The 15,366-nt window shown below is 31.0% G+C and overlaps 2 protein-coding genes across 5 annotated transcripts in view; one reads left to right on the top strand and one right to left on the bottom strand.

Moving 5' to 3' along the window:
* rab34a (RAB34, member RAS oncogene family a) overlaps window positions 1-15,366 on the top strand; it is a 626,412-nt gene that overhangs the window by 283,240 nt on the left and 327,806 nt on the right. The gene's annotated exons all lie outside the window — the stretch shown is intronic.
* The window catches only part of tada2a (transcriptional adaptor 2A), a 33,488-nt gene that overhangs the window by 17,075 nt on the left and 1,047 nt on the right, over window positions 1-15,366 (bottom strand). For all 3 annotated transcript variants that reach the window (XM_005157436.6, XM_073923351.1, NM_001077141.1), the window contains 7 exon segments: window positions 13,692-13,798; window positions 13,540-13,599; window positions 12,858-12,949; window positions 11,554-11,717; window positions 6,397-6,485; window positions 3,788-3,860; window positions 3,060-3,123 (listed from right to left, as the gene is read on the bottom strand). In XM_005157436.6, the coding sequence (XP_005157493.1) occupies window positions 3,060-3,123; window positions 3,788-3,860; window positions 6,397-6,485; window positions 11,554-11,717; window positions 12,858-12,949; window positions 13,540-13,599; window positions 13,692-13,798 (649 nt within the window).

The following is a 15,366-nucleotide window of genomic DNA, read 5'->3' as shown; positions in this document are numbered from 1 at the left end:
AGTTTTTAATTTTTTAAAAGCCATTTTAGGGTAAAAAAAATATATTAGCCCCTTTAAGGTATATGTTATTCCGATAGTCTCCAGAACAAACCATCGTTATACAATAACTTGCCTAATTAACTTAATTAAGCTTTTAAATGTCACTTTAAGCTATATTCTAACCTCAACTATATATATATATATATATATACACACAGTTGAAGTCAGAATTATTAGCCCCCCTGACTTATTAGCGCCCCTGTTTATTTTTTTCCCCAATTTCTGTTTAATGTAGGGAAGATTGTTTCAGCACATTTCTAAGCATAATAGTTTTAGAAACCTATTTCTAATAACTGATTTATTTCATCTTTGTCATGATGATAGTAAATATTATTTGACAAGATATTTTTCAAGACACTTCTATACAGCTTAAAGTGACATTTAAAGGCTTAACTAGGTTAATAAGGTGAACTAGGGAGGTTTGGGTAATTAGGCAAGTTATTGTATAACAAAGGTTTGTTCTGTAGACTAACGAAAAAAAATAGCTTAAAGGGGCTAATAATTTTGTCCCAAAATAGTTTAAAAAAAATAAAAACTGCTTTTATTCTAGCTGAAATAAAACAAATAAGACTTTCTCCAGAAGAAAAAATATTATCAGACATACTGTGAAAATTTCCTTGCTCAGTTAAACATCGTTTGGGAAATATTAAAAAAAAAGAAAAAAAAAAATCAAAAGGGGGCTAATAATTCTGACTTCAACTGTATATAGTTGAAGTCAGAATTACTAGCCTTGCCCCTCTGAATTATTACCCCCCTGTTTATTATTTTCCCTAATTTCTGTTTAACAGTGAGAAGTTTTTTTTTACACATTCTAAGCATAATAGTTTTAATAACCCATTTCTAATAACTGATTTATTTTATCTTTGCCATGATGACAGTAAATAATATTTAACTAGATTTTTCAAGACACTTCTATACAGCTTACAGTGACATTTAAAGGCTTAACTAGGTTAATTAGGTTATCTACATAGGTTAGGATAATTAGGCAAGTTATTGTATAATGATGGTTTGTAAAAAATGGTTTAAATGGTTAAAATGCTGTTTAAAAAATTAAAAACTGCTTTTATTTTAGCGGAAATGAAACAAATAAGACTTTCTCCAGAAGAAAAAATATCAGATATACTGTGAAAATTTCCTTGCTCTGTTAAACATCATTTGGGAAATATTTAAAAAAAGAAAACAAATTTAAAGGAGGTCTAATAATTCTGATTTCAACTGTACATAAACACACACACACACACACACACACACACACACACACACACACACACACACACACACACACACACACACACACACACACACACACACACACACACACACACACACACACACACACACACACACACACACACACACACACGGATAGGTCCATAAATTAAAAATGTCATGTTAACACAATTCTAACATTTATGGCTCTATACATGAACCCAATGGAGCCGAAATGAAACATACAAGATATACTTTAACTGCAGACTGTCAGCTTTAATTTGAGGGTTTTTACATTGAAATCAGGTATACGCTTAAGGAATAACAGTTTGCATATGTGCCTCCCGCTTGTTTAGGGTCCAAAAATAATTGGACAGAATAATAATCATATTTTAATTATAATAATTATGATAATCACTTTTTAATACTTGGTTGCAAATTCTTTGCAGTCAACTACAGCCTGAAGTCTGGAACACAAAGACATCATCAGATGCTGAGTTTAATTCCTAGTGGTGCTCTGCCAGGCCTCTACAGCAACTGTCTTAAGTTCCTACTTGTTCTTGGGGCATTTTCCCTTCAGTTTTTATCTTCAGCAAGTGAAATGCAAGCTCAATCGGATTCAGCTCAGGTGATTGACTTGGCCATTGCATAACATTCCACTTTAAATTAAAGCTGAAAGTCTGCTGTTATGGCAAATTTTGTTCATTTAATTTTAAATTGATTGTGTTGGTGTATAGAGCCAAAAATGTTAGAATTGTGTCGATGTCCAAATATTTATGGACCTAACTGTGTATGTATGTGTATAACATATTTATGCCCAAATTGCACATTTGCACATTTTTTTTCAGCTTCATTCAGCAACATTTTGTTAACACCATAACTACAACAACATTATTTTACTAAAATACATTTTTTTTTTTTTTACAATTTTTTTATAGTTAAAGAATATTTCATGCTGTAAAACTGAAAACTTAACCATTACATCCATAAAAGGCAAAAAAAAAAAAAAAAAAACTATGGAAGTCAACAGTTACAGTTTTCTTCAAATTATCTTCTTTTGCGTTTAACAGAAGAAAGTAAGTCAAACAGGTTTGGAACAAGTGGAAGGAGTTAATGATGACATAATTTGAACCATCCCTTTAAAGTTGTACGATAAAGTGATTTTAACATGATTAAATAAAAAACTGATGGGAAAAGAAATATAAATATATAAACATATTCTACGTTGAAGTTTAAAATTAATCATGCTGAGGATATTCATTAGTATTTCACATAATAACAAACTAAATGCATTGAAATGACAAGATGCGCTGCTTGGTCTGAGGATGGTGTTATTAAAAGCATCCGCTGGAGGAATGCGTGTGTGTGTGTGTATCTCTGCAGGAGATCTCAGACGACAGCTGAGGCTCCACTTCACTACACAGCTGAGGTCAAGCTCTTAAACACACAGACACATACACACACCACTGGTCTATTACAGGTCGACTAGGGCACATTACTGCTGATTTCACACCGTTACTGTTACTGTTTGTGCAGGAGAAAATCAGACTGGCCGATTAGTTGCTATGTATAGGTTACATTATAACAAACCAGATGAACTCCAGCAAGGCATTTCTCAAACATGCATGTGATAATTAATTTTATTTTGGTATCTATCATATGAGTGTTACATATTTTTGTTCAGATATATAATTTGTTAATTGAGAAAGGGGCCCTTAGAAATAACGCTCTAATTTGAAATCTAATTTAATAGGGAAGGGTGGCCCTCTAGAGGTTGATGTTATGCAGTACAAGTATTTTTTTCTACTTACTTTTTTCTCCTCTGTCTTTCCTTTAGTCTGGAGTGATAAATATCCACTACAGCAACCTTCAGTGCTGCAATAACACAATAATACCACAAACATGGTAAAAAGTAGTTACCAAGAATTTAGCATTCAGTTTGTTTTCACAAATATAATCTAATATATATATATATATATATATATATATATATATATATATATATATATATATATATATATATATATATATATATATATATATATATATATATATATATTTTAAAATAATGTATAATAGTATATATGAAAAACATTATAAATAATAAAATGTTAATTTTAAATTAAATTAAATATGATGATTTGCTAAGTATTTGTATCTAGCTAAAGTATGAAAATTTAACTTATAATAATACTATAGCTGAAATACAATTTAATTAAACTTAAGTGGTTCAACTTAAAAATAATAAACCATAATAAAAAATAATAAAATAATCTAAAATTCAATTAAAATCAAACATTACAATAAAAATTTGTATAATAGCATCAAAATGGATATAGAAAACTAAATTCAGGATGTTTTATAATAGAAATAAAAGTAAAAAAAGACCATAATGATGTTTGATCTCATTAAGCCAGCAATAACAACTATGATTTTTCAATGGCAAACAGGTTATGATAATGCTACATTGTAAAAATAACATTTGATTTCAGTAAAATGAGAGAACAAATGTACTCATTTTCTCTACTGTTGCACTTACCATGAAGGATATCAGAATCATCATCGACAAAGTCAATATCTTTTAAATCCCATTCAGCGTAATTATCAAACTCCTAATTTCAGAGACAAAAAGAGAAAGAGAGGTTGCTTTAAAAAATGTATGAATTACATAAGTTCTAAACAGACAGTCATTAGACGGCATATTGAATTTATGGAAACAAGCCTGTATCAGGCTGTATAAATATCAAAACATTCATACAAAGGTTTAAGGGTGTTTTTGCTATTGTTTCTTTTTTTTTAAAGAAGACATTTCATGTATTGATTTTAAACAACCGTTAAACAACAATATCACATGGCTCTGGAATACTTTATTCTAAATAGTCAAGATTCTGATTAATTAGTATTAAAAGCTGAACTAAAATCAATAAAATTCTGGCAAAGCACCAGGGTGCTGAATGTGCTTGCTGATCGTATGGAGCAAGGCTAAAATAGCATCTGCAGGGTCATCTTTGCATTGACTTAACACATAGATCACTCGCACTTGACGATTCATCCGTGTCGGTGTGAACGTACCTAAGACTTTTTAACACCACTATAGATACAATTTTCGACTAAAACAAGGCTAAATGCTAAGGACTATTTCCAATGGCCCATTTGGGCAAGCACAAAAAGAGTTTTATATAATAAATTCAAATAAGTTATGTTAGCCACATATTTTAAATGTGTCAAAACAAAGCAAAACCTAGTTGTGTACTTACACACTTATTTTGTTGTTGTTGTTGTTAAAGAAGATTGACAAGCTGTATAAACTTTAAAAAAAACTAAAAGTATAACAGTCGGTCCAGGTCAGTGTCCCCAACATATATGGTCTATAAATACATAGAGAACTTTTTAACCAATGTAATTGTAGGGAAGACAACTAATCCATATTGGTAAACAGAGTTATAAATAGAGTAAAGTTTTATTGAGATGGACTGTGTCGGTGTCGGCCTGTGGTGCTTTTCTCAAACAACGACGTAACTCCGGGATTAACTATCATAGTACGATGCATCGTTTGGAAAAAAGAAAGATGTAGTGATGAGTGTTTCCCCAAAACCGTAGTTTCTCTGTCGATCCATAATTTGAACCATGTTAGATATCATGTAAACCGCCTATAATGGTACTCTAAATCAGGTGGTAACAGCTTATTTAGAGAGGAACCCCATAATTTCTTTGTGCAAATTATATTGTTTCACAGGGACACACATTTAAAAAAAATCCAATTTTAGTTTTAGTAAAAACATGCAATTGCTTTCCAGATTAATTGTAATATACTGTATGTAAACGGCATATATAGGGCCTGTTTTCTTTACAAATATTATTGAGAACATTACATATTCTATTCTAAAACATAAAATCACTTACAAAAGCAACCACGTATTCTAGTATCATATATTAATCATACAACTAAATAAATAGACAGTCTATTTATTAAGAAATAAAATGTTATATTTATTATTTATTAGGAAATGAAAAAAATCTTACTTTAATAATAATATCAATAATATCACTGATTATTATTATTAAGTAGAATATTGTTTATTTATTTATTTTTTTGAAAAGTCTACTTTTACAATTTGACACATGCAAACCACTGCACAAATGTTCTAACTAACAGGCCCACGTCATATACAGTACAGATACTTAATAAATACATACTAGATATTAAAACCATTAGCTTTTAAATAATAGGTCACCTGTAGCTTTCATCATGAGCCACGGCTGTGTTCAAAATGACATGAATGCTTTTAAAGTGCACTAAAGCGGCAACGCAAGACTGCTAAAACTGATCTGTAAAAATACTTTGACAGCAAATTACACTTAAGAGTGATGACTTAATTTTTTAAAAATCATTTCAAGTTTAAATGTTAGAATGTATAGGGCATATAACTGGGCATATAACTACAATAACTGGGAATAGAACACAGCCAGGAACTATGTTTCTAACTACAGCTCCAAAGGTGTAGTTGCAAACATTGAAGTTTGCGATGCAGTTTGTGAATGTTCTTTGGAAAGACGGATTTGAAAAATGCTAAATAAATGAACTATGGTTGTAACGACGGAACTTGCGACCTTAGTTGGCTTTCGAAAACGTACCCCTGATTTGGACATATGAAAATTAAGACCTGTAAAAAAAAACTATTTAAGACCTACAAGACAACATTTTAGCAAATTTAATCATTTTTAAAGCCTAAAATTTAGTTGTTGAAATGCAAGACATTTTAAGACTTAAGAACCTGCAGACACCCTGGTTATTGTTTGCTCCATTCAGCCATTTTCATTTCTTGTTTTGCATTTAATTAAACACTTAATAAACTTTTACGGCTGAATACAACATACAAGCTTTGAGTCACATTTTTACGTTTAGTGACAAGTACCTGTGTAATAAGTGGCATAAAGTACATCCAGTCGGTTGTTTTTTTTTCTCCACAGAACAACACTCCACAGATTTGCTTCGCTGATGCGATAAGAACCACTTGGATGTACTTTATCTTACTTACACTCCACTGAAGGCATGCATTTCTATTCCCTACAAATTTGTTTTCATCCATGTCAATATTGAAATAAGGTGTAACCCTGACTAAAGTCTAGTAGCTGCAGATCTCTTACCTCCATGAAGTCTGCTCGAGCTGGCATGTATCCGGCCATATCTCTGGACAGTTGTGAGTCAAAGGAAGGCCTTGGAGGATCGTCAGTGGCTGAAACACATACAACACAAAGCATGACATTATTATTATAATGATGCATCACTCAGTCATTGCCACATTTTGAAAACTGCAGATTTGTCTGTGTGTGCTTATGTGCCATCTTAACAACAAAATGAATCAGACAAGCACATCTCGTATTCAATCTGTTAGTCTGTGTGTGGTGAGAGTGTGATGAATGAGTGCCCGCAGGGATGTGGAGCTCAGGATGGCAAACACAAATGAACACAATGAAAGAAGCATGGATTAGAACACGACTGATGTCCTGCTATTCAGTACAGCACTGTTTATTGTAAGCCATTTATCCATATATACCTTATTTGTACTTCATGTGCCATCATAATTTTTTATCTAAATAATTTCTATTCTCTCATGATGTATTAATTTATTTTGACTTAGATTTAGTTGACTAATAGCGAATGATAACTATTCCATCAATTCTAATGAAATAAAGCCTTTAACATCACAATATGAAAAAAAAACTATATATATATATATATATATATATATATATATATATATATATATATATATATATATATATATATATATATATATATGCTGATTTAAAATAGGATGGCAGAAGAATAAATATTTCATTAAAAACCTCCATAAAATGTCAGTGTAAAAAAAAAAATCAAACAAGCAAGGAGCGAGTAGCAGAAGATGGAAAACCCGGATCAGAGCTAGAGCAAACCCGGTTAGAGAGGCTTTGTGCATGTAGTGGACATTCTTGCCACTCTACACATTTACTCTGACAACAACAGATGAGTACAATGATTGCAATCTCTTATAATGTTCACACCTGATATTAAGAAGATGCATTTTTGTAACTACTTCATCAGGTAGTACAGGTGTGAACAGTCTGTTAAACGCTTTGAGCTTGTCAAGAGGTGGTCGAAAAACACATTAGACCAGAATACTCTTGTGGGGTCAGTTTTGTCGCTAATGTTAGTTTGTGTAATACATGCTTTAGTGAATCAAATTCATGTAAATTGCATCTAATAAAACCTATTTAAATATTCAGTGTTTTGAGGGAAATTTTGTGTATAAATTTAGCTAACTACTGATTAGCTATTTCAGTGGTTACTGTGGGTCAAATTATACAAACAGTGCATCTAATTGTAATTTACTGTTAGACTAAATGTAGACACAAATGCCTATTTTGCAGGGAAAATTCTTTTGCGAACACTTAAGAGTGTCTATTGGTTTTCTAGATTTGCTGGTTTCAGACTGTCGAATGATTTTTTTCTTGCATAGACTGATTGGCGTAATTATCAGGGCTCGAAATTGCAACCGTTTTGGTCGCATTTGCCCCTGAAATTTCATCAATTCAACCTCATAATAAATTTGGGAGCATTTCTGCGACTGCATATAATGGTTGTAGTGCGACCTGTTAAGATTTTTTTTAAAAATGTGCTGAATCGGTCTTCCTTGCTGCTGTATTGGTTCATATTAGCTCATAACAAAGAGCGGTATTGCGCCAGTGGTCATCGGGGGAATCCTGCTCTGCATGCTCATAAATTGGTGCGGCTGACTCGCCTGCTTTCCACAAACGAAGAAAAATGAAAATCAGCTCATAACAAGACAAGATTATCAATAACAAGATAATCAAAACTTTTAAAGAGTGATAGAAATGAGACTTTTATTAGGTTCTTCTGTCCATTATTCCTTGAGATTTATATTATTATTTAATTACTAACTAAAAAACAGTTTTGCAGCTTTCAATCTTGAATTTAATGATTTATTATAGTCTTTCGTTTGTTTTGTGACAGAAACATTCTTTTTTAGATTGACATGCATATAAAAACAATAGTACAAAATAAACATTTTTTTTACTGCAATGCTTTATTTTAGTTTGACGCAAACCATATTTTTCATAAAGTAACTTATATTTATTTATATATATAAATAAACTTATATATATTTATTTATTTCATAAAGACTTTTTTTAGCAGATAACTCGCATTCAAGCACATTCAAGGCAGCATCATATTGAGAAATGTAATTTATTGTTAGTATTATTGTCATTTTTGTCATCATTAATATTTAATAATTATTAGACATGCATTTTGGAACTATTGCACACAAATATCAATAAGTCATTACAGCATTAATAAGATAGTTGTTTCTGGTTTTTGTTAGTCCTAATTTATGTTGTTTTCAAATACAATAAATCCCTTTAAATACATTTTGCAATGGTGCTCATTTATTTTTGGTGGTGCTCCTAAATTTTTTCTGGTACTCCTAAATATGTTAAGTTGGGAGCAACGGTGCTACCAAGTGAAATAGTTAATTTCAAGCCCTGATTATACATTCACAATGGAATGAACCATTATTATTTTAATGATTAATGATAAACACTAATAATGTGAGTTTGAATGCTATTTCACATGACATTTATTGCCATAAACTGAAAGCAGCAGCAGATAGTTTCACCTCAGATCTTAAAAATAAAATAAACAGTTTGAAATTGAACACACATATTTGTACATGTGTACATCACTGTAACATGTTTTCTTCATGACCATTTGAGCTGGTTTTAGTCCTTAGCTCTTTTCATTTTCATCTTATTTAAATATGTTTAACTTGCTTGTTAATTAAATACCATTTTGTTATTTAAACTATTATTTTTATGCAACAATCAACTTGCATGTTAATTTGCTATGAAGAAAAGGAAATATTTTTTTGCATGCAGATTTATGTGAAATCATGAATATAGGTCTATAATCACCTTGCAATTTTGAAATTATAGCTTTTTTGCATTGTGTATAGGCTATTCAGTTCATAAGAACAGTTCAATCTTTTATTAAGTTTGCTGTATAAAAATATAACAATTTAAAATATTCATAATTATCGGCCTATACATATCGGCTATCGGCCTCCAAGTCTGAAGAAATATCGGTTATCGGTATCGGCCAAAAAATCCATATCGATGCATCCCTAATTATAACCCCTAATTAGATTATAAACCTCACCATTTTATGAGTGGTGCATATTCTTTGCTTCTAAATGGTTGTATTTAAATTTCTGTTGTGTTTCGTCTGGTGCAAATAGGCAGATTGCTTATCACTGCAAATACCGTCGCGTAGTGTGTTGTTAGGACACAGGGCTTACGATGGTCCTGCTTACCTAATGTTGCTTATTAATAACCTCACGTGGAACTCTGAATCTGCGTCTCATTTCGGAATCTACTACTGTCCACTGGAGGACACATTTCGGTCACGAACACATGCTTTGAGAGCCTTTCTAAATAAATGAAATAAGAGGTTTTCCACCAAGGCAACCTGAGGTACTGAAATATAACTGGCTAAACTGGCATTGTGCAGGTTAAAAGAACAAAGAAAGAAAGCATTTTGGCATAGAAAACCAATTTTCAAAGCAGAATATCTGACTTCTGCATTGTTTTTCAGATAAACATAAATGTTCATTTGGCATGTCTTTTAAATATCTGCAAACATATTATAGTATTTTATGCTTCAGAAGAGTCAAAAATGTACACACAGCACTTTTAAGATACAAATCAGAGAAATCTATTAAAGGGCACATAGGATACCCCTTTTTTCATATTTATTATAAATCTTTTGTGTCCCCAGAATGTGTCTGTAAAGTTTCAGCTCAAAACACCCATCAGAGTATTTATTATAGCTGTTTGAAGTGTCTGTACTATAGCTGGGAAAAGGTTGTTGCTGTTTTTTAGCACTGGGCCTTTAAGGCGAGTCATCCCCGCCCACCGTTCCCACGTGCCTGTCAGCAACATGCCTCAATCGCCGCCCTTGGCAGCCTCAGGAAGCAGATCTCACGTAACGTTTGTGAGAAATACTACAGTAAGAACTTTACCAATCAGTATTTGATGCATTTTTTGTGGAGTTGCAACAATGAGTTCAGGCACACAGCGCAGACACGTAGAGCAGACACACATGCACATACATAGCGTAGACACACAGACACACACACACACACACATAGCACAGACACGTAGAGCAGACACACACGCACACACACACATACATAGCGTAGACACGCACACACAAAGAGAGACAGTGAGAGAGACACGTGGCTGTGCTGATGAAATGAATCTGAAGTGACTGGCTGTACTTCATTACACACGTGCACACGTTTTAAAACATGTTAAACTTGTAAAACTCACTCTTGATCACGTCTGATGATGATTGATGATCCTAGCAAACTGAACAGACCTTTTATTCCCGGTTGCTTTGCGCTCGTCCTGTCTTGTCGATATAATTTTATGCATTACTACGGAGACATGTTAATGCGCGCAGCTGTCAATCAATATTGGTGGGCGGGGGGACCGCACTCCTACGTAAAGTTGCGGTCTATCTGAAAACCGATTCAAATTGGTCCACCGTTTTTATGTTGTTAAATTAAAAAAAAAAAAAAAAAAAAAAGGGCCGGGTGTGTTTATTTCAACCCAATATGACAGTCTATACACTATACTTACACACATGTATATCCAAACAGCTTGAAAAGTAGATTTTTCACCATAGGTGCCCTTTAAAGTGCTGACAACTCACACAGCTTGTTTTGACGTCATTCAGGGGGGATCAAGTGTTAATTAGAAGGGTCAATCCCAATTAATGCATAAAGTGGCTTTTTCATATAGCTTGTTTAATTTATCTGGCTCTTGTCTGGTACTTTGTCCAATTGTTGTAATCAAATCAACAAAAAAATTCTTAACAGAAGGCCTCAGACGCTATTTGACTAAAAAAAAAAACAGATCACCGAGTTTACAGAAAACAATCAGACTGTGGCTGGGAGATTACAAACAATTTCAGTTTCCTGCACATACACTAGCTATTAATTTAGCATTACCTGACATGCTTTTTCTACTCTAATAGTGATGGAAAAGTCTGATTTTAATGATTTACTAAAGAAAAAAAGTCAGATTAAGTCAATTTCAAGCAAAATCTAATTTTCTTTTGCGTGAACTTTCATTTTAACTTGTTTGGGATTGATTAGACTTGTAATTTGTTGAAACCTTATGTATATCAAGAGGTGAATCACACAACAGTTGCTTCTGTTGTTTTTGCTGCTCACTTACGCTTGAAGGGAATGGCTGTGTCTGCTGTCCGGGACAGATGATCATCCATATGTCTGAGACTGAGCAGAGTGGAGGAGAACAGAGGATTGTTGATATAGTTCTTCATGTAGTGACCTTCACATTCTTCTTTGGTTTTAGAGCGCATCTGGTAAGCCACGTCCTGCCTGAAGAAACCCAGATACAACAGCAGCAGTGTTACATTAATGACATATTAATACTTTTAAAGCATTTAGTCTTATTTCAAATTTAAGTTATCTGTAATTACTTAATGTGCTCATGCAATTTTTGGTATTATTATTTTATTAAGAGTTAATTTATTTTTATTTTGGTTTGAGTGATTTTATTTTAGATTTGTTTCTGATAATGCAATCATATTTTTTTTTAGTTTTTTTTTGTAATATTTTTAATTTAAGTTTATTTCAATTATCAAAAACAGTGTATAAGAATTTTAACACTGGCCATACATTTAAACTAAAGTGTTGATGTTTAAAAACTGTTCCCAAAAGCTAAAAAACAGAAATTATTTTTAATGTACTTTCTGATCACACAGTAGAAAACTGATATTCTTTCAGAGTATTTTTGTCTTGCTTTCTGCTGCAAACATCTATTTGCAATTCAATATACATTTACTACAAGAAGCAAAATGGCATAAGACAAGAAGTCCTGTTTTATAAGAAACTGATATAAATGTGTTTGTATGCATGACATGAACAAAGGTCTGCCTATAAACAAACAAACAAACAAACAAACAAACAAAAAATTGATTTATTCCATATTAAACAAGTTTTCATGCTGTAATGACACACATTTGTTCTTCTTTTAATCACTTAATTTTGTCAATTTCTCAAAAAGTAAACTAAAATATTTAGAATCAAGCCTGAAATTATTCATACCTTTATTCATGAGCCGGTGTCATTTTAGTAACTTTAAGTCAGAATTTGCCAGGGGTATGAATAATTCCGGGCTTGACTGTATATTAAAGATATTATTATATTAATGTATACATTGCATTACTATATAATTGATTGGTTTTGCATTTAACTAAATATATCTTGATTTATGGATGATTTAATAATTGCATTGCATAACAAGACAAAACACTGAGGAAGACACTCTTTTTTGGCAATTCCTGAAACATTTCATGCCATTACTACTTCACAAATGTATCACTTTTTGTTCTGATTTTAAACTTAAATAGTGGAAGAGGACATTACATTATTTAGATCTGAGGAAACACTGAGCTCTAGTACAATTAAGCCTTATTAGAAGAAAGAATAAAAGGTATGGAAAGGAACTATACTGACCAATTCCCAAACCCACAGTCCATGACGGCCTCTAAAAGAGCCATTTCCTCCTGTGCAGTCCAGCCACTCTCTAACACCGGAAAATCTGAGGTCTAGAAAAAATACATATTAAAAAAAAAAAACATGTTATTTATAGAGCAAATACATTTATAGAGCAAATTTTTACAATCAAGAATTTTTAAAGAACAAACAAACAAAAGAATCTGTTTTGAACATTTATGGAATAAACAACATTTAAAAACATCTTATATATCTAAATACTTTAATGATTTTTAGGAACATATAACTAGTGAAAACAAAACAAACACCCACATACAGTATTTGTTAACATTTTAGTTTAATTATCAATTACACCAGTAACAAAAGAGAAACAACATTTACTACTGGGTTATTACCTGTTTATTAGCACTTATAATACTATTATCTTATTTTACATCCCTAATCCTACCCAATAACTACGGTAAACCCAATTACTACCATATAATACCACTTATATATATATATATATATATATATATATATATATATATATATATATATATATATATATATACTTATATAAATATAAAACTATAACTATAAAATTAACTACAACAAAAAACAAACCAACAAAAAACAGTTGCCATTGAAATACCTTTTATTCCAATATCTTATGTATTAAGTGTTGTAATCTATACTTTACCATGATTTCATATTTGTGGTCACTCTGGTGCTTTTTATACTCATATCCTCTAGTGAAACACTGCAACAGAAAGATGAAAACATAAAGTGAGTATTTCATGATCAGTGACAGTGTATGATTGATGCATTCAGACAGCAGTGGAAGGAAAGCACCTGCAGACACAGGAGAAATGGGGACGGTCCACATTCAGCACACTTGATGTATGGCTCCACCAGATATGACGAACATCCACGACAGGGAGGCTTATCGAAAGGATCATCTGAAGACCAAAAAATTTAGAAACAGAATGAAGGTATCAGCAAATCAACCCTCAAGAAATTCCGTTTCTCTGGATTTACTGGATATTTTAGCTATGGGTTTGAGTAATAATGTTTAGTTCATGAACAAAAATTTAGTCATTTAGAGCCTTTTTGGATGTTTTCTGAAAAAAAAAAAAAAACAATTCCAATAAAATAAATATTAACATTTATTTTATAAATAAAATAAATATTAACATTTATTTTACTTAAAATTTTACCTAAACAAATCCAATATTTTCAAAGTAATAAAGTTTAGTATAAAATATCCAAATATTTTAATTTGTTGTGATTAAAAAAAATCTGGGATATGACACCAAATAATACTTTTTTTTAAAAAATTCTTCTGAATTCAAAAATTCAAATGGTATTGTGCTGTCAGAAAAAGAGAAAATATAAGCATGTCTAAAAATAAATTTTATTGTAACACAATACAATACATACTGTACAACACATGTACAGTATGTGTTTAAGTAAAAATAATAATTTCTGTGAAATAAAGAAATTCTGTTCTATACATCACAAAAAATAGTGTGATTTAGAGCTACTGTATCTAGTCACAAAATTACAAAATAATAATTTAATATTCTTTATGAATAAATGAAACAAATAATAACATTAAAAGACACAAACAGTACCTAATCAAACCAGAACGTTCAAGAAGTCCAGTTTTTACAAAAGTGTACAATATATTTTCAAATATGACACTTGATTTATTGTTTGTTGCTTAGAATAAATGTTTAATATTTCTTGTGTTTATAAAATATTCTACAAATGTGAAAGAAAACCATTATTTTATTTTTAAAGCATTTATTTTATTTAGCTAATCTTGAATGTATGTCAAAACATATTACTATGTTATAAAGCTGATACTTATTAAAAAAACTATGAATTATAACGAAAAGTGAAAAATATAACCCACCAAAATCAAATGTAGTATTTTATTACAAATATCTGTTATTATTACGTTATTAGATAATTAGTTTTTAATGAATATATATATATATATATATATATATATATATATATATATATATATATATATATATATATATATATATATATATAGTTTATAAGGAAATAAGAGTATATTTAAGAAAAACATTAATTTGTGAATAGCCATGGGACAATAACAGGTTTCAAAGTACAACGCAGTTTGGAAAAGTCAATGATTTAAAACCGCCAAAGTTTTCTGTTATACCGTTCCTACGGTGTTTGTACGGTTTTTATTTACGTGTTTTTTTTTTGTTTGTTTTTTTTAGGACAACAGTATCTCCAGAAGAAAAACATTTGCGAAGATGTCTTTTCAAGTTGTAAAGAAATCAGTGTTTTGAAACTAATGAAAACAGCAGAAGTCAATGATTCATTTCAATAATTTAGGACACGTTTACTTTTCCAAAATATTTTAAATGTTTCTCAAAATAAACTATATTGTGTTCAAACTAGGTGGAAAAGTTTTAGTTGTTCACCCAGACATTTAAAAACTTATTTTAGAGCACTAATAATACTGTGAAACTGTGATAATTTTATC

The sequence above is a fragment of the Danio rerio genome, chromosome 15 (assembly GCF_049306965.1).
Source record: "Danio rerio strain Tuebingen ecotype United States chromosome 15, GRCz12tu, whole genome shotgun sequence".
Lineage (NCBI taxonomy): Eukaryota > Metazoa > Chordata > Actinopteri > Cypriniformes > Danionidae > Danio > Danio rerio.
The sequence above is the reverse complement of the archived record's forward strand: the minus strand, read 5'-3'. Positions and strand labels throughout refer to the sequence as shown.